We start from the raw sequence: 20,403 nt of genomic DNA, 5'->3' as shown, positions 1-20,403 counted from the left end.
CCGAAGCACTTGTTCTACTGTGCTAGGCAGAGCTACTAGAAGGATTGGCAAGCCCCCATACTCCAGTCGTGGGCAAAGGCAGAGGACAGAGGTACTAAGTATTTTAAATGCCCTTATGACTCTGACATTCCATGAGTGATTCTTTTTTTAAACAGGCAATTATATCTCTATAAAAAATTAAGCTAATAGTTCATTTCTGGGTGCTGAGTTTTTACCCCAACTTCAATACCTGCCTCTGTCTGGGGCCTTTAATTTGCCCCCAACTGATTCCTCCTCCTACACCTCATCTCTGCAGACCTGAGCTAGACCAGTAGTTTTCCAAGGTCACTCCCAAGAACTGGTATGCATTCATAACAACAAAGTTATCTCCAAAGCACACATCAAGTGCCAAGAAAAAGAAGGTCAACGTGGTGAGTCTCCCAGTCAGCCAAGTATGTTAAATTTTTAAATTAGAGATTATCTCCTACCAGACGATGGCATTTGTTTTTTAAAATGTGCTTCATTAGTCAAATAAAAATTTGCAGTCCTTCAAATTAAAAGGCTTTTGAGGGGGGAATTGAGGTAAATGAGTCTGTGAAATTCTAAAGATTGTAAACCACCTCGAGAAGAAAGGACTCAGGCCTGGAGAGGTGGAGAGTGCCACGACAGGTCATTGGGAAGCTAAATAAAGATCTTCTGACTTGAAACCAGGGCTCACTGTTCACTGACACCTCACCCTTAGCTTGTCACCACCAGATCCAATTCCCTTCGAATGGGCCCCCCAAGCTTACTCCACAAGAGCTCATCACTTTTGTCACTGAATGAACCAACAGCAGTGGGAGGCAGAGTGGCCCGAGGTTCCCAGCCCACGCCTTCCCAAGGGTCCATGACTAGAAGGAGTTTGATAACTCAGCTTTCCTCCTTCATAAAGGGTGGTTTGTCCAGAATGCTTTTAGTATGACAAAGGGGTACTTGAGCATGGTTTTCTGGCAAGTTGTGTATCCCTCTGGATATTTACAAGTCAAACGGAAGCCAGACAGGGCTCTGCCAATCCACAGCCAGTGGGCGGAAGGGCCATCACAGGCCAAATAAATGCCATGTGCAATCTGAGCGCTGACCATCACTTGCTCCCTTCTTACCTGCACATTCATTTGCAGCTCAGAGGCCTCAGTGGGCACACTGTGTATGTAACAAAGGTTACTATATACGTCTCTTTGCTGTGATATAGACTACTTTGAACCTACTGGGTATCCCTTTGCATTTACATTCTTAAAGCTGAAAATGGTCCCAGCATGTAGTGAAAGCAGAGGCGGTGAAGCAACTGGGCTGAACGAAGAATGCCAGGGCCCTGTCCAGAGAGGGAGGGGAGGGCATAATGCAGGCACAAAGGTGGACTTCTGGGGCTGGCTACAAGTCCACACAGCCAGCAGGCACTGTGACCCTCTCCCAGCCAAGATCCACCCGAAGGATGCTTGCTGCACACCCACATGTGCCCCCCTCTCATCTCACCAGTCACTCACTCTTCCTTGGGGCAGGCTGATGGCTGTGGGTGGCTCAGGCAGGAGGGCACTGTTCGCTCTCTGATTTAGAATAATTCACACTCCTAATACCTTGCTCCTGGGAGGTTATGCAATGTTTATCATCGTCACCTCCACTTGGCTTTGTTTAACCTCCACCTGTGTCTCTAGAGTATTCACGAAGCTTTTCCTACTAGCACTGTGAATGTTTACTGCTTTCATGCTTATTGGATGGAATGAGGTCAAAGTAGTCTGTGGCACCCATCAAAGCACAAACCTAACAATGCGACAGACTGCCAAAGGCCAGGGTTGCCCTGTGAGGGGGCCAAGCTGGCGGAGGTGAGCACCTCAGTTTTGGTCTGGACTGATGTTTCTAACGGTGAAGATCTGGCAGTGGAACCCTCTGTTGACATCTGGGATCAGAGTTGTAGAAGTGCCGAGAAGGACAAGGCCTGCCATCAGCCTGTCTTCTCTAAGATTGGCTGTGAGCCCTAAGAATCTTAGATGAGAGGTTGGGAACCAGGGGAAGAGGTAATGCAGGGGTACCCAGGCAGAGAATCTTTTATGAGCCAAGGCTAAGTCCAGAAGCACGTGGTGGAAACCAAAACTGGTCAGAGGGACTGACTAGGTTCAAGACCCACCAATTAGAAGTTCAACCTGTTTCCCTTCCTTGGTATAAAGTGTTCGATCCTAAGTACAATCTCTTTTGCTTCTGTCATCACACTTGAGAAAAGCATATTGCTTCTCAAATTATCCTGATACAACTTGAAGTTTAATCCTCACTGGTGTCCTTGGATAGGAGCAGAGCACCACACGTGCACACCCCACAGCCTCATGTGCAGAGCTGACAGTGACACAGCAGGTATCACATCTTCCTTTCCTCTGCACGGGTCATGCTGGCCACTGTCCTGATCCCAAAGGTCATGTCTGAAGGTCACTGGTAAAGGGACACTGCCTGTCAGAGTGAGCTGGGGCTCTCGAATAAGCTTAGAGATGTGGCTTGCTCACACACAAGTTCAGCTAGGAGATCTTCTGGAATACTCCAAATGTCACTTACGGGGTTCTCTAAGGCAAGTAGGACACAGTATATGTTGTCCTATTAAACCCGAGAAACTGCTTAATGACCTGAAATGCTGCAAGACCTAGTACCTGGACTGGTATCTCCAACAGGGGAAATTAAAAATATGAAGGTAAAAAAAAAAAAGAACAGAAAAATCAACAGCCCAAAGCTTGGGGATCTAACTCTTCCCCTAAGATCTGTCCAAGAAACCCAAAGAAATGGTTTCTTATGGTAAAAGGCAGAAATTTCAAGTAAGTTAAAATTTTCATTACTCATTTACAGAGACTTGGGGTCACATTGACAAAAACTTTGTGTCACTGGTCACTATTAAACTGCTTTAAACTATATACAGTCTTCAGCTTTACCACACAAATTTCTAACTTAGCATTGATTAAATTTCATGTGTGTTGTCCTTTTATTTAATGTCCATTTAAACACTGGGTATTAAGTCTTTGGAGAGTAAAGTCTCAAACATAACACTGTTTGTGTATGAAAATTAAATGCAAATTATTTTTTTATAGGGCAAGGAGAAAGAGGATGAGTGTCTTCTCAAAGGTCGTGGCAACTTCCTTGGTCCATGTTTAGGTGAATAACTTAAATATATTTAATTTTTGGCATCTAAACTCACCAGCTGCCAAAAGCTCTGAAACCATTTTCATACTACGTTTTATAAAGAATCTCAGGAAACCAGATGAGCCATTCCAGGACCACAAGGCTGCACTCAACTGAGGGGACACTGTCCTTGGCGAGGACTGTCCTTATTCCCAACTCACCACCTGGCTTTCTCAACTGTGGTGCTATTGACGCTGGCACCAGATTGGTCTTTGCTGTGGCGGTTGCCCTGTGCACTGTGGAATGTTTAACAGCATCCCTGGTCTCCACTCACTAGATGCCAGTAGCATGTCCACTCCCACCATATTGTAATAAGCGAAAATGTCTCCAGACATTGCCAAATGTCCCCTGGGGAGAAGAACTGGTAACTGCTGATACAGACCAACTGCATACACAGGAAAATTTGGGCTCCATGGGTCAGAGGGAACTAGGTTCAAATCCAAATCTGCTATTTACCAGCCAGTTAACCTTTCCCAAGTCACTTGACTTTCTTTAGTCCCTGCCCCTTCCTTGTAAAATAAGACATTATACCTCCCTCACAGGGTTGATGATGATGAAAAATATATAAAATACACCAAGTGTCTAGTAGGTATCCAGTGACTATTAACTCCTTTTCTCCTCTCCTTTGCTCACTCCCATGGCTATGAGTTCACCACTGTAACCTCAGGATGACAGCAGAGGGAGACGAAGAGAGCGAGCATACACTCTTCATTGCCCTGGAGGAATGATTCTAATACTAGGACATTATACACACAGCTATTTTACTTGGAAGAAACTATCACAAATTGTACCTCAAAAAAGAATCAAAAAGATTATAAAGGCATGTTCTATTATAAAAGATTCCAAGAAAGCACTCTTAGGCTTTCCAAACACTTTGTGATGATTCTGTTCCATACCTGTATTTGTGTCAATGCCCGAGTGGGCCCCAATTTAAGAAAACTGTGGGTCCACTGAAAAAAATACAGGGGAAATAAGCTTCCTCAAGGGAACAGGGGATGGCGTCCATGTAAAGAGACCAAAGTGGGAAAAGTGTGATGCGATTTGAATAGAATGGAAAACAAGAGTCAAAACAAAGAAGTCAAGCAACTGAGGAGGAATGAGAGAGGCTTTTTTTGAAGTCAATTAATTGCAACTAGATGGCTTAATTCCCAGGCTGCTTCACACCTGGAGGCCCGTTGCTATGTGCTTTAGTGGGAGAGGAACAGAAAATCTCCGTAGCATTGAAGTGTAACAAGAAATCCCACCATGCCATGGGAACTACAATATACTGCATAATAAAAGTAAATGTTATGGCACTTGACTTCGCGGCCTATAATCTCCCATTCAATCGGAACAGAGATTCTTCCATCAGCAACAGAAAACTGGACAATTTAATTTTCCTTTCTATTCATGCGCAGGCCTGTTTGGAGCTCATCCATGTATTCCTATTATGTTACTTGAAATATGGCCACACAGTTTGATACAAACAATATCTCAAACTGACATCAACAAGTCATCTTTGGACCAACTGATTTCATTCTCAATTATCTTGGGCAGACAGATGCTGGTAGCTGCCCACACGAGATCTGAAAAAGCCACGTTCTCTAATTTAATATTATAATTTAAAATTATAGCTTTATTAAGAGGAAACACAGATTTATTTATAGCTACCAACGATGATTTCTAATGGGTTTTAAGGCTGTATTCTGTGATTTCACTGTGGCCCACATTTGGACAGCTTCAATTGTCTGAATCACTAACAAAACATTCTGGTACAGATAATTTCCTTCTTGATTCAAAGCAATGAACTGATGCTACAAAAGCAGATATACAAAAGCAGCCCAGAAGACAGCCAGCCCCTTGGCAATGTCCTAATCTTGACAGACCCACCTGCAAAGAATGTTTCTGGATTTGGACCTAAGACACTGCTTAAAATCCTCTCCTTCATTGGCCCTGGTGATGCTGTAAGAGCCCACTTTTCCCTTAGGTGTGGGCTCTGCACCAGGTTTAGTCCTCAGTTCTAGGTCCTTCTTTGTCTTTTCACATGGTAAGGATTTTACTTATTTTCCTATCACTTTTAAGCAAACAACATGAAAAATAAGCATCTCTGCCTTTCGACAGCTCATCAAGTGATTTTACATAATTCTGGAAGACAAGGTGGAGAAGCAGAGAGACAGTAGTAGTCTTTACAGAGAAAGCAAGTTGAATCTCAGAGAGTTGGTGTAAATTACAGAAGGTCACCAAGCCAGGAAGCAGCACAGTCAACAGCACTCAAACCCAGGTCCGCAGGTGCCAAGCCCTGCCTTCTCGTCTCCTGGAAGGTTCTAATCTCCACTAAATCCCTGCCCACTTCTCTGGCCTCAGCCTCCACCTTCAGTCCACATGGAGCACTGATGCGGGATGTCTGACCACATCTCAATGTCAACATGCCTAAATTCATCACGTTTACCTCACACCAGTTTCTCCTTCGGATATGTCTGTTTCAATCCAAGTCACTCCCCAGCCTCAGTCAGTCTCCCAACTCTAAAAAACCTCAGAGCTAACAAATAAGCCCCCCCTCCTCCCCACTCCCAAATCAATCTGCTCCCGAGGACCAGTGATCATTCTCTCTCACTGCTGCTCCACAGCTACCCCCTTCTTTCCAATCCTCCTGTGAGCAGTTCGCCTCTGGCTCTCTCTCACTACCTCTCAGGTAAACTATCAACAAACCTGACTCCCAGACACCCACCTACCCTTCATTTGATGGGTTCCACAAAGCTCCGTAAGTTACTATCTGAATTTTTAGACTTGATCATGTCACTTCAGTGTCCATGGCTCCCATTGCCTATAGAAAAATGACAAATCCATCCCTCCCAAATTCAGAGTAGCCCTGACTTCCATTTCTGGGTCAGCACCTTGCTTTGTGCCAGGCTGACCGACGCCCAGGATCAGCACTCCCCATGTGACTTTCCTGCCTGCCTCTGCCTTGACTGAAGCAAATCTAACTTCCAGATCCAGGTCAGTCTGTCCCACTTTGCAGAGCCTGCCCTGACATCCTGGACACCACGGAGCAGCCCCAACTCTGATCAGTATTACTTTCTACCACTCAGTTAGCATAGTCAGTGTGACACTTCCCATTTGCTGTCTTGGGGGCCACAACAGACCCAAAGTCCCTGGAAAGTGGGGCCTGTGTACAAGGGCCCTGGCATCTACTGAACCTTGCACTTGAAGAGTAGGTATTCAAGTATTTAGTGGTTGTTGACAAGGCTGCCAATCATTATTTCTGGCAATGCAAATAATATATACATTAAATTATTAGCTTGAGGAATTAGTCTTCTGGGATTAATATCTTCTTGGCAAAATGAGAGTGAACCAAACCTCAGCATCTCTTTCTGGGCTCCCTGATCCATACACAGTATGAAAAGTTTCCATAGGCTAAGCTGCCTCCATCAATGCCCCAGTATTTCCAAACTAGATCATCAAACTGAAAATCCTAGGATTCTTATTTTTGTGACAGCCACCTTAGCCATCTCCAGACCCAAAGGAAACAAGACTCAGGGGCCAATGTCCTTCACAGCAGGGCACAGCCCTGTGCATCCTGGATGTGGGTGATGCCTCCTTTCCTGGGGGCGCCCCATGGGACCCTCACTGCCACTTTGCCAATGGGCCAGCTGGCCTTAGCACAGGGCCCAAAGGCTGAACTATAGCAGTGAAGCCAGAACTTAATCATGCTCATTCTGATGATTCCTTCTTGTTCACAGCCAATGGCTGCTCTGCTCTTTTCTGCCCTTTAACCAGGTCCAAAGCTGCAGCAGGCCAGTGTTGCTATTATTGTTGCATCAGCCCAAGCTGTCAGAAGCTCCTGGTCACACTTCCTGACCGGGCTTCTTAAAGGCTAAGAGAGGATGTAAAAGAGTTTCTGAAACCAGGGCAAGTACTTGTGGTGTTTATGGTCACAACAACATATTGTACTCCCAGGCTATCATAAGACCGGACCAGACTGAAGGTCAGCAGTTGCAAAGATGCAACTCGATTAGTAAGTTCAGAATAAAACAGCACTCCAAAAAGAGTAACCCCGGGTGATGAGACTGCTCATGACAGGCGCCCCAGTACCTCTTACAAGGCCTGCTGTCAGCCGTTTGTTTCTAAATTGAGCAGCCGATACAAATCATGCTAGAACCTTCCACCTCAAATCAATCCCTGATAGTGGGAAGGGAAGGGGAGCGGGAGGTGTGCTTAGTATTAATAGTTATAAAAAGGCCACACGAGGGATCCTAGAGGTGATAGTAATGTTCTGCATCTTGACTCTGGTGGTGGATATACAAACCTACACATGTGACCTAAGTGCAGAGAACTAAACACACACAAGCACTGCTACAACTGAAGAGACCAGTGGGCTGTGTTAATGTCAATATCCTGCTGTGACTGTGCACTCTAGTTTCATAAGATGTTACCACTGGAAGACACTGGGCAAAGGGTATGTGGATCTCTCTTCATTGTTTCTTACAATTGTGTGTGAACCTCTATTTCAAAATAAAAAATTTCACTTATAAAAGGCTAATTCCAAAATGTATACTTCTGGCCATGATGGGTACAAATAAAGATGTAAAGATGAAAGAAATGTAGTCCCTGAACCCAGACTTCTTCAAAGGGCTATCACCCAAACAGTGGCCTCAACCAGCACGCACTTGACCACACTCCACCCATGCACAACCCGCCCCCACCCCCCAAAGCCCTCAGACTTGTTTACCCACAGGCTCCAGCTACCTTCCCATTTGTCACATGGTGGGATCTTGACCTTGGGAAAACTATGTTCCAAACTAAGTGGCAATTACTGTACCAAAGCTCATTTTTTAACTCAAAGTCAAAACACTTAGTGCTGTGTCTACAGTGAATTCTGCCATGTGGCATGTCCACCCATTCACCTTTTTACACTAAATACATAAATTGCTGGAAAATATGAATATAAATGCTAATGCCCACTTCTCCAAAAGGTTTATTCATCATTTCTTTTCATTAGACCTCGCAAGGAATTTCTCCTAAGGTCGGGAAGAGTAAAAATCCCAGGCATTCTGTTTTAATGTGAAAACCATCCTCATGTCCCTTCTTTATAAAACTGCAACATCAAAACTGACCGAGGGCTGTAAGCTTCACATTTAAATGGTTGTGTTAGTTGACATCAGGCCTCTGGAAGGGGCAAACCGCACTCTGCAGTTCCTTTCAAGTTTTGCAAAGAGAACGGAGAATGCTCTCCTTACTCACCAATGTCATTGCTGCGGTCTGAGAGGTCCTTGTCCAGCATGCCAGGTATCGAGCTGCCCACCAAGTCGATCTTGGCACCGTCACCCCTACATTAAAGACACAAGTCTTTTAATAATTGGCATGTGTCTTCATCATTTTGTCAGCTTTCTTGCATACAATTTAAGGGGTATGCTGCGCCTGGGGTGGGTTGCACTGTTTCCGGTGAGGGGGCCAGTGGGAGCTGACAAGCTGTCCAACCACGTGGGACTTGGTGCAAACCAGCCGATACACTGAAAGCCCTCCTCTCCCGCACACATTTTCAAAGATGGCTATTTTAATAACGAGTGTTCAGCAAGGCACCTTCAGCCACAAATCCTCTTGCTGGCCCACAGGGTGCGACGTAGTGCCTGCTCCCTCCCCATGGCCAAATAAGCACCAGTGAACGATAACCAGGAGCTTCCCTTTTAAGGAGCCAGGAATTTAGCCAGTGCTGCTTGTCAAAGGTCGGCTACTTTTAACCTTGAGAAAAAGGGTTTCTGGCCTGGAGCTGAGGCATCAGCCAGGCTGTTGACAGGCACAAGGTGTCAAGTTGAGATCTGGCAGCCTGAAGGCTGGCGCTGGGGTGGGGGCCCGTAAAATGAGACAGCTGTTGGGTGGGTGCCCCCAGGCCCATCGGGACACGAGAGACTTCCCTCTGTATGTGGGCTAGGAGCAGCCCGTTGGGAGGATGGGGACAGGCCTCCAAGATGATGAGAGGAATAGGCCACTCATGCACGGGCAAAAGATTCCTCCAAGTCCCCCCAAAATGGGCAGTTCTGGGGACCCTTTCAGGGAGATGAGCCACGAACTAGATTATCCAAGGTCTGTGATGGCAAGTGAAACAGGCAGATCTTTGCTCTTAAAGCAAGAGACTTTTGTCACAGCCCCCGTGGTCACTATGTAGCCAAACTACACAAGTAACAGATTCACTCCAGGAGCATTTGTCAAATACCCACAACACTGATGGCTATTGAGTAATGAGAGGTACTTGGTAATCAGAGGGCCAAGCCAGAAGGTACCCACTCTAGGGGGTGTCTCATGGTCTAAATGGGGGAAAGAGACAGACAGAGGGCCCCGAGCACACATGGCATAGGCTGAGTAAGATACAGGGGCATCTCAGTCTTCAGGGAATCAAGAACCGGGTCAGGACAGATACCTGTGGGCAGGCCATAGGCACACAGAGAAGGTGGCCTTATAGTTGGGCCTTGGTGGAAAAGGGAGAAAGGACGTGACAGAGCAAGGGCCCAAGGCATCTGAGAGGGCCCAGAGTAGCCAGGGAGTCTCAGGGCTGAAGTCTGAGGTCCCCAGAGAGCAGTGAAAGGAGAAAGGTTGGCAAAGGTCAGATGGTGTTGGGCTGAGTTCCACAGGGTTCAGTGTGTCCTGGAGGCAATTGGGACAGAAGAAGGCTGAAGCTGGCGACCCATGAACCTGGAGGTAAGAGGCAGCCTTCTGGGTTCCTTACTCAAGAAGAGGTGCTGGGGGTGGCATTCAGCGAGACACGCATATCCTTCTGACAGCAGAGAAGGCCCAGGAGAAAGAGGTCAGCTTCCCTCAGCTCCCAGATGAACCAGACTGACTCTCAACCTCAAGCGCCCTTGCCAGAAGATGAGCAGATGTGAGAACTCCAGGGGACCAGGGCTGGGCTAGGTGGCTTGGTCCCCACCAAGAGGAAAGACAACTTGCGGACTGTGTGAGAGCAGCAGGACACTGCCTCGCCTCGACCCCAGGCTGGGGGGCCCTGGGCCGAGCTGCCACGGGTAACCCCCCGTCCCCGGCTCCTGAAGCCCAGGCCCCACAAGCACACTCGTCTGGACAAACGCCGAGCCCACTGGAGTGGCAGGATTGAGGACATTTATTTTCAAACACTTTACTGGCAGGGCTCCTGCATCTGCTAATTTGAATGTGACCTTCTGAATGAAATGCTTTAGAAATGCATTTCTTACTCTTAGTAAGAAAGCACTTTCATTTTTAAAAATTCTTGAGGGTTCTTAATCTTATTAATTGGTAGCTATGGAGCTGGAATGATTTGGGGCTGTCATCTTCCCGATTCACGGACTACACTCAAGTCGTGCTCACAGCCAGCTAACTGTCCTTTGGGAACAGACCAAGGACTAAAACTTAACGAGAACACATGTTCTGTCTGGGGAGAGACGTCACTCAGGCAAGGAAGGTCCAGTTAATTCCACTAGCCTTTTTTTCTTTTGGCCAAAGGGGAAGATGATTGGAGGTGACACTGCAGAGACCATCAGGGAAGAGGTGGGGGTGTTGGAGGTGCAGGTGGGGAGAGGAACTTTGCACATCAGTGAACCACGCGTATCTCAGAACAACTCAGCTGCTTCTGAACACGTGGCTTATTCGTGCATTTTGGGAACTGTGAATCTTGTAGCTACCATTTCCCTCTTTGGTTTGACACATGGAAGCTTCCAGTTCAACGTGAGCCTCTCTCGAGGGGCCCTAGAGCACTCTATGTGCATTGCTGTGCTCATCTGATCTTGGGCTGTATTACTTATCTATCCTTATTTCCACTTTATTGTCACCCTTTTAACTATTTTATTCTTTTATATGCATTTTCAAAAGTTACCTCCAAGACTTTGGGGACCAGAGCAGGGTAAAAAGAAGTAATTTTTCAGAATGGGATATATATTCATAGCATTTGAAACATTCATCTGGGGGTCTATGCTAAAGAGATAGTCTGAAATACCCAAATGGGTTTTTTGGATCAAGATGTTTCTCATAGCATTATCTGTAATATAGAAAAACTGAAAAGAACTGGAATTTTTCATAAATAGGGGAACAGTTGAAAAACTATATTTGATGGACTTTGATATAACCATTAAAATGATATGTATAAACAGTTCATGACAACAGGGACAAATGCTTATGTTACAATGTCAACTAAAAAGCACAAGTTAAAATTGACATACACCTTACTTCACAGGCACCCACATGCCCTTCTGATATATTAGGGAGAGGGATTTTTTTTAAGGCTAGAAGAATATGTATTTACAGTGGCTATTCCTGGCGAGTCTGATGGGTGATTTCTAGCACCAGCCCAGCACCTGGTATATGGCAGGAGCTCAAAGATACTTGTGGAATGAATGAACATTTGCCTTTTTTTCCCTGAAATGGGAATGCATTATGTATTTATAAGAATCACACTTTTCCCCAAAAGACATAAAGTTGTACAACATTCAGTATGATCACACCTATGTAAAAGCGATGGAAAACAAACCGAGTCATACACACGAAAAAGATGGGCAAGAAACAGTTTGAAATGTTAATAGCAGTTGTCTCTGGGATAAGTCTATAGGTGAATTTTTCCTTCCTTTGAAAGTTCACTCTTTTTTTTTTAAAGTTCACATTCAATAAAAGAGATGCGTACAATTTAGGCAGCTTCTGTTTGCTCCCATTTCTCCCCAATAGTACCATCCAGGTAAAAGACAAGACTGCTTGGCCCCTACCTACAAACTCTCCTTTAAGGATCTCCCCAATCCAGGGGCCTCTGTGATCCCCTGTGACCACACCTGAAACTCACCTGGGAACCAGTTGTGGTGGGGGTGGGTGGGTAGTGGAGTTACAAAGCCTACACTGACAGGGCCAGGTTATGAGGAGCGCCCGCCCAAAGAAATAGGAAACAGCACCCATGAGTGACCCCTCCCCAGATTCTAAAGTGCCCACCATATTCTGACAGGAAGGAGACTGGGACACCCCCATCTCTAAATGAGCTCTGATCCCTCATGCCAAGAGCAGACACAGGCTTTCAGCTGAAATTATCTTCTACACAGGGCCAGAAGCAAGCCTATTTTGAAAACACAGTAGGTGTAGTTTAAAAAAGGTTCTTATCCTTCCAAGTAGGGAAGCTGCAGCTGGTGTTTTGACAGTGTTCAGACTGTGGGTGTGGAAGCGTTTTACAATGTCTATTTGTAAATGCCTTTCACTGTATTTATAGATGCTTACAACAAAGCTAATGAATTTCAGTTCTGAAAAATAGCAGAATTTCTGAAATTCTCCAAAGCACATGTTTGAAGCGGCTGACACCCAATGAGGCTGCAGCCCTCCATGGTCCCTGTTCTCCTCCAGTCTACCCAACACATGGGTACCATTTTGGCAAAAAGGAAGTTACTAAATTCAACAAAAGAGGAAAGAGCTCATCCTTTTGTAGTTTACTAGCTCCCATGAGGATTTTTTTTTATGGTGAGTTTTTATGCCCATGGCTGTTAAATAAAAGGAGAAAATAGAAGAAAGTAGGCATATCCCCACATAGCCAATGATGTCAGAATGTGACCCTCACTCAACTCTGATTTTTAAACCAAAATAATGTTATTTTTCTAGTATTTCTTCAGCAGATTTGATTATGGATACTTAAAACACGTGACTTGGGTAGGCAACTAGCAACCAAGAGTCTCCATGCTTTGCTGGCCAGGAACCTGAAATGGCAGGGAATGGGCTGACCAGCCCAAGGACATCCGGCAGGAGTAAGTGGAACCCACAATCGCGGAGAACTGACAGCAGTACCACACTTGACTGACTGCCTACCATGAATCAGGCATGAAGATGAGATCCTTCCATGTAAGATTCAACCACCCCAGCTGTCCCTTGAAGAATCTCCTCTGTGTGGCAGACAGAGAGCTGCACCACCGAGAGCCCCCTTCTGTGAAGTGGGTCACCCCCACTGCTAGGAGAGGTGCAGCCCCTCCAGGGACCACCTCAGCTGCAGGGAGCCTCCTTCGGCCTTTCCAGGGCAGCCCACGCTTCACGGTATAAAAGCCTCAGCCATTTCAGAGGGGGTTTTGGGGGAGAATGGATACATGTATACGTATAGCTGAGTCCCTTTGCTTTTCACCTGAAACTATCACAACATTGTTAGTTGGCTAGACCCTAATACAAAATGCTTCTGGTGTTAAAAAAAATTAATAAAAAAGTCTCAGTCATTTCAGCTGAACATCGGACAAGTCGGAGGGGTCATTTTAGTCCCCAAACTCCATGGACTTGGCCAAAGCTTTGGTAAGGCAGCATCACAAGTTTTCTCCCTCTGCCCAACACGGCTTCCTTCTCTCTCCCGACAGGCACTGACCCCTACATGTATCTTGCGTTCTAAACACTGCCACAGAGGCTGTTTCCCGGAGAAGCCCACCTGGGTGGCACTTCTTTTCATTATATAGAGCAGGAAACTCAGGCTCAGTGAGAGGAAGTCACTTGCTGACAAAAGGTTATAAAACTAGTAGAGTGGTGGCATCTGGATTTGAACCTACTAACTCTGACTCTGGAGCCCAAGCTCTTGACCACTTCTCAGAGCTGCTTCACTCAGCCTGCTGGTCCTGGAGACCGTGCAGCAGGGTGGAGGCCTGGTCGCCTGTGTCACTGCAGCTCACTGCCAGCTGGGGACATTGCCTTTGCTTCCTGAGTTAAAAAGTGCTAATAATAAACAAAAATCACATGCCCGAACCCAGAGGTGCCTCCTCTTCCCCCCTCAGGTCTGAGACGTGAGACGGGGCACATGAACAGTTGAAAATGTGGAAGACGCGCCATGCGCATCCCCTGAGAACATGAGCTCAGCCAGTGGCCTGGCCCAATTTAGCCCAAGTTGGGACAGTTAAGCCAAGACATGTGGCCTGGAAAAGATGCTGAAGTGCACAGGAGGCTGAGGCAAGCAAACAAGTATGATAAATAAATGAATGAACAGCAGCACTAACAGCAGCAGCTAATATTCACCCAAAAGACCCCACAACCCTTCTAGAGGGGAGTGGGGATGAAGGGAAACAGTGAGTCTACTTATTCCTACCAAGCGAAAGACTCCAAGTCCAGATGATGAATCTTTTTGTCAGTCTCACCTCTGGACTCTCAGCAGGATCTATTACTATCATGTAAATGCTTGGGTCTTAACTGTCTAAAAATTGGTTAAAAAAAAAAGCTGGGGAAGAAAGGAAAGAAAAAAGAAGCAGAAAATCCTCATCCCCTGTTCTCAGAAAATCACTGAGGGGCACCCCTTCAATCTTTGATTTTTCCCCCAGCTTTCATCCTGCCTGGGTTGTTGTTCAGTTGCTAAGTCATGTTCGACTCTTTGCGACCCCATGGACTGCAGCATGCCAGGCTTCCCTGTCCTTCACTGTCTCTCGGAGTTTTCTCAAACTCATGTCCACTGAGTCAGTGATGGATCCTGCCTGGGAGTCTAGCCACTTACAGGGATGATAACAGATGGCAGATGGGAAGTTGCTAGAGAAACGACTGCAGATTCTCTCTCTTCTCTCTTGCTCCAACCCCGCAACCTTGTTTTATCAGCCCCTTCTGATGCAAAATCACCCTATCTTATTGCTCACCTCCTTCGTCTTGGTCCAACCATGCACTGAGGATGCAAGGTCAGAGGAAGTGAATGCTCTCCCCTGCTTTCCAGGCTGCCTGCTCATAACATCTCAGACTTAGTCTCTGATTATGAAAACTGGGTAGAGACTATCCAGCTCAAGCCCCCATTTTCTTACGGACAAGGGAGCTGTGCTCTAAGGCCGGGAGCTATGAGCCTGAGATCATGTAGTTAATTGGTGGCCACATTGAAACTAGATAGAAGCTTCCTGACATCCAGCCCTATCTTTACCCACCACCCTTGGGGCAGTAATAATCAAAATGCACATGTTTGATGCTTCTAGAGCTATTTCGCTCACAAAAAAAGCAGTGATAATGGCCCTTCCTGGGCCATTCCTGCCTGGGGAGGTTGAATCTTTCCTTCAGAAAAGGACACAATGGTGGCAGCAGTGAGGCCAGGGGTGCAAGAAGCGGGGACCAGAATTGTTTTCCTGGCAGCGCTCCCCTTGCACCATGTCCCTGTTTGGGTGAGCACAGAGAGGCTCAGCTATTTATAGTTGGTGAAGACACTTTGGAAGATGATGGGACACTGCCTGCTCAATTCTCCTCCACATTTCTGTTCTCTGTGCTGACTCTGCAAGTGTGTGTGGAAACAGGTCTCTGTCTAGAGCCCATCCAGGGCATAATGAGCCCCATAGCCCCTGAGGCCAAAAAAACAATGACACCCACAACCCTCATCTGCAGACCCACAGCCAAGTATCTCAGAGGGGCAAGGGGCTTTTCAGATGTCTGGAGGAGGGGGTTCTCATCATCAAGCAACTCTGAGAAGAGTCTGGGGGTGGGTGTCACCAGGAGGAAGAGTGTTCAAAGAAACAGCCCATGGGAAAAGCATTACATGAACCACATAGTACTGTGCCCATGCAGGGTGCCACTATCTGCTACTGATTCCTTGCCTGCCTCTGGCCATCACTGGCAGGAAAATCAATGTGGCTCAGTCTGGGCTATGGCTAAACCATCACTACTGCTGGATCTCGCTGCAGGGAATAAAATTCATTCTTTGTGAGGGTAGAAAGATGTATAGAGAGAGTTATACATACAAATGAAATGAGGCCAGCAAATACTGCACAGACATTTCTACACGATGACCAGGTGTTTCTCCAGTGTCCTGTGGGATTCTTGTGCTCCATACATCACCCGCCCTCCCTTGGGCCCCAGCCTTCCCTCTGCTTCCACTCCCTGGAGACCACTTGTTGTGCAGTCTTGAGGGTGTCCCTATTTCCCCATTCCCTCAGGGCTACCAAGCCTGATCTGCTTATCACCATATGGCAACCCCTCTCCCAATAAGGTCACCCACTGAGCTCTCTGAGCGAGGAAAAAAGATAGACTGAGGGCCTCACAAGTACCAGCCGAGGAGCTAGGTGCCCTGGGAGTGGTGGTGGAAATGGAGACTCAGGAGGTGGCTACCATGCCCAAAGTCACAGGGTAAAGAAGCAAAGGGGTGGGCTTCTGACCCTGGTGGGCCTGGCTCCAAAGCCCAGTAAGCAATGGATGAGCAGGAAGAAGGTCTGGCCTGGTTACCAGAGTTAACTACCATCCCGAAGAAGGCCTTGTCAAGGGGAGGCACTTGATACATTTCTGAAATGAATAATGACACACACATTCCTCTCTTATCACTGAGTTCATATCTAGCACCCATTTTTCATCTTTCCCACATAGCTGAGTTTCTCACAAGACAAGTCTACATGTGCTCGGTTGCCCATCTGTTATTTCTTCAACTCAACCCGAGTTTGTCTCTCACCCCCAACTATTGTACAGAATCAGCTTGACTGGAGTCACTAAGGGCCAACTAGTGACCAAAGACCATGAGTGCCTTTCAGTCTCCCCGGCTCTCACTTTGGCAGCAGTTTTCATAGTGGGCGTGGCAAACCAGTGGCAGCAGCAGCCCCAGGAACTTGCTAGAAATACAAATTCTCAGGCCTGAACCCAGATCTCCTAAATTAGAAGCTTGAGGAGCAGCAACCTGTGTTTTAACAAGCCTGCAGGTGATGGAGACGCATATTCAAGTGTGAGACCCGCTGGCCAGTAGCCAGTCCACCCTCCCTTCTCCTAGCTTCCATGGCCACACCGCCCACCCGCCCTTTCCCACAGCTCTTCATCCTTCCTCCACCCTATAAGTAACAATTTTCCCCACTGCTGTCTGTACCCTCTCCTCCTCTTCTCTGTAATCTCCTGGAGTGATTATAGCCATTCCATGCCTGTAACTACTGTCTACGAGCCAGTGACACCTACCTCTGTAATTTCTAGACAAGATCTCTCCTGAATTCTCCAAAGACATATCTTGGTCCTGACTTGTAGAGAAGAAGGGAAACATTCAAGCATCATATGCCACATCCCTAGGAATCTCTGAAAAGATGTTTAGAACACTCAAGCAATCCAAACAAAACGGTGGCCTGACCACCTGGGTGCACATTCTACATGCCTGCTTAGGGAACATTTGGGTACACTCTGGCTAGCTTTCTTTCCCTCTTTTTTAAAAAATTAAATGATTGATTAGCTTAGAGCTAATAAGAGCAAAGGTCTTTTTAAAAACGCTTTCTTTTGGTGGGCACGGGGACCACACAAGTCATAGAACCACTAGACCGGCTTACTTTGGGCTAATTTGTATCCTGAGGGGCTTGAAGCAGCCTGGGATGCCTGCATAAATCTAAAGAAAGATTAATTTCTGTGTGGGCAAGTTGGTCTCAAGAGACATCTGCCCTTCCCTAAGCACTTAGTTGATATTTGGCATATAAATGTTTACTTAGTCTTTGCCTCAAGCTAAAATGTCTCAGGACTCAACAGTCACTAATCTCCTAGGGTTTCTCTGATATTCAGGGCTCCCTCTTCATTATGAGGAAAAAATGTACAATTCCACGGTCCCTCACACCTGATCCCTGTTCCAGGAGACTCCACATAGCCTTCAGCCTTTCATGGAAAAGGTATCTGGTGTGTTTAAGACCTAAAGGAATAGACCATTTCCAAGAAGCACAGGTCTGGGAAACCACTAGGCCTCATGCCCACAGCCTGGTGTCCAAGACCCGACTGCCAGTCTTCTCACTGAGATTCCTCCTCTGACACAGGCTTCCACATCTGAAGCCAGGGGACAGTGCCTTCTGTGGTGCTTGAGCCACAGTAACCAACTCCATCCACCTAAAACCTCTTGACTTAATGGCCTGCTACCACTCTGACTACTGAAACTTCCTCATGACTGACTGTCATCAACTCCCAGAATGCACTGATATCCACCTGGGAGGATACTGGCTTTGAGAACATCAGCCTCATCTCACTTCAGCTCTTGCCATCTTCCTGAGCCTGTGACAGCCATGTGGGTAATCCATCCCCCCGGCTCCTTCCCCTGGTCCCTTCAGCACTCACAACCTTCATTCACCCTCAGTCACCCACATCCAGGGCCCTCCCCTCTGTGGATATGTCCATCTTCAGATCCACTCCACCTCTGAAGTTGTGAACACCAATCTCCTCTTTCTGACCAGCATCTCTAGTACCTCTGACCATAAACTTTCCCCACTTCCAGCTCCCACTCCATCCCTGCTCACCTCACTGATTCTTACTTCTTTTGGCTTCACTTCCTTTCCCTCCATCCCAGAGCCCCTATCACTCAAATTCTGTCCCCCCAGCCCCCCAGCCCCTGTGCTGCCCCAGACAACCAGCATAGCTCCCTGGCAATGCAGACTAAAGGTCTTGCTCGCACTTGCCTGTTCTTTGGGAAGAAAATGAAGGGTTATTACAACTTGGGGTGTCCGTGTTTGGGAAGATTAACAAAGCTCTTCTGGTCTATCCAGCCTGCGTCTACCTCTTTCCCTCTGGGGTTTATTTTCTTTTGAAGGCACACACCTGCTCTGCTGCTCAGGTTTCTGGCTCACTGCCTCCCACTGCAAGAGACTACTAGAGCTCAGGACAGTCTGCTTCTTTCCAGCTTTTCCTTGGATTTTCCTTTTTTTTTTTTTCCTTTTGGTCCCTTCTCCCAAGTTCAAGATCTCTTCTCATGGGGGTTTCTGACCCTATCTTTATTAAATCGACACTACACATTATGAGATGTATAACATCACAAGTTCATTTGTGTGTATACAACACACATACAAAAAAGTTTAGGTATACTCTGTCATTTGAAATATCTTGATCAAATATTGAAAAAAGTAAGTAGGCTCTTTTCAGGTGTGAAGATAGATGTAGGCAGAGTGCTCTTTGGATGACTGCCTTAGTTACATGGTGGACTGGATGAGACAAGCAGACACCGTTTTCATGCTGTGAGATAATAACTGACACAGCCCCAAAGCAGAGACTTTCAAACAAAGGAGGCACTTAGGACCCAGGGGGATCTCCTATCATCATTCAATTTGTAAATTAACTCTGTTATTGATTTTTTTTGAAAAAGTCTCTTTTTTCTGTTACATTTCTACCTACATTTACTGTTTAGAAGTAAGTATGTTAATGGCATGCTGCTACTTGCTCAGATGGACTCCAAATCATGCTGGTGTCCTAGTTCCCTTAGATGAGATTCCTGAAGCCTGTGATCTGGTACACAGACATCCCTCAATCCATTTCTGTTAAGTGAAAGCATCTAAAAATGACTCCTTTCTTACTGAACTTATGTCTTCCTTTTTCTAAAAGGTGCTAGTTCCTGTTTAAATAGAAGGAAATTGATCTCTTCTGGAAGCCACATTTGGTGGCGAGCTTTCTGGCAGGTAAGAAGAAGCTAAGCCCAGACACTGCAGCTGGAGTGGCAGGCAACGCTTCATGTCTCATTCTCAGTAAGAACAGCAAATGGTGATTGTGCATCCATGTGTTCACCCATCTGCCCATCCACCCATCCCGTCAGGTAAATCCCAGCAAGGATTTGGGTTTGCACAGCAGACAATACCCCTTCTCTGGAGGACCATCAACACAAAACTACTTGACGTGAACATCCCTGAGTCAACTCATTTGGCAGAGCAAGACAAGTTCATAAACCAGTATGGGTTGGTTGTCTAATATAACTGCTTAGCAAAAAATATGAAGTGTGTGAGATACTGAGAAACAGTAAGCCTTTCTTCAATCTTCTTAAATTTTGTTATGTTGAAATCCATGGCATGCAAGGTGACCTGGAACATCAGACATGAGTGCTACGGAGCTTCTACAGGAGAGCCAAAATGAACAAAATGAAAGCACTGGCACCTCCCCCCCTTTTTCAGAACCAGGGCATTCAACAAGTGTATTAAATGAGCCACTACCATATGCTCAGCCCTGTAAAGCATGTGGAGATGACAAAACACACTCTTGATCCGCTTTAAATCTGGGGAAGGAGTCCGGGGGTGTGAACATCCCAAGTGGCAGAGCAGGGGGCCCTGCACCAGGCTCCACATGGGGTGTCAGGCGTTTCGAGGAGAGAGCAACTGTGAGGGATGAGGGAAGGCTTCCAGAAGAGGGGCATGCTAACTGGGCAGCTGGGGAGCACTAATGGGTGCATGAGAGGCAGACAGGGAAGGACGGAGGCACCATCAAAAACCCAGGAGAATGTAGATCAGAGGTTCTCACAGTGTGGATGTGGGCTGGCAGCACGGCATCACCAGGGAGCTTGTTAGGGATGTCAATTCCCAGACCTCTCCTAGACGAACCACATCTGTGGGGTGGCACCCAGAAATGTGTGTGAATGAGTTCTCCAGG

General features: G+C 46.5%; 1 protein-coding gene across 7 annotated transcripts in view; it reads right to left on the bottom strand.

The window, feature by feature from the left end:
• The window catches only part of SH3KBP1 (SH3 domain containing kinase binding protein 1), a 334,928-nt gene that overhangs the window by 25,225 nt on the left and 289,300 nt on the right, over positions 1–20,403 (bottom strand). For all 7 annotated transcript variants that reach the window (XM_043896945.1, XM_043896942.1, XM_043896946.1 and 4 more), the window contains one exon: positions 8,389–8,474. In XM_043896945.1, the coding sequence (XP_043752880.1) occupies positions 8,389–8,474 (86 nt within the window). The remainder of the gene's footprint in view (positions 1–8,388; positions 8,475–20,403) is intronic.

This window comes from Cervus elaphus, chromosome X (genome assembly GCF_910594005.1).
Source record: "Cervus elaphus chromosome X, mCerEla1.1, whole genome shotgun sequence".
Lineage (NCBI taxonomy): Eukaryota > Metazoa > Chordata > Mammalia > Artiodactyla > Cervidae > Cervus > Cervus elaphus.
This window is presented reverse-complemented; position numbering and strand designations above follow the sequence as displayed.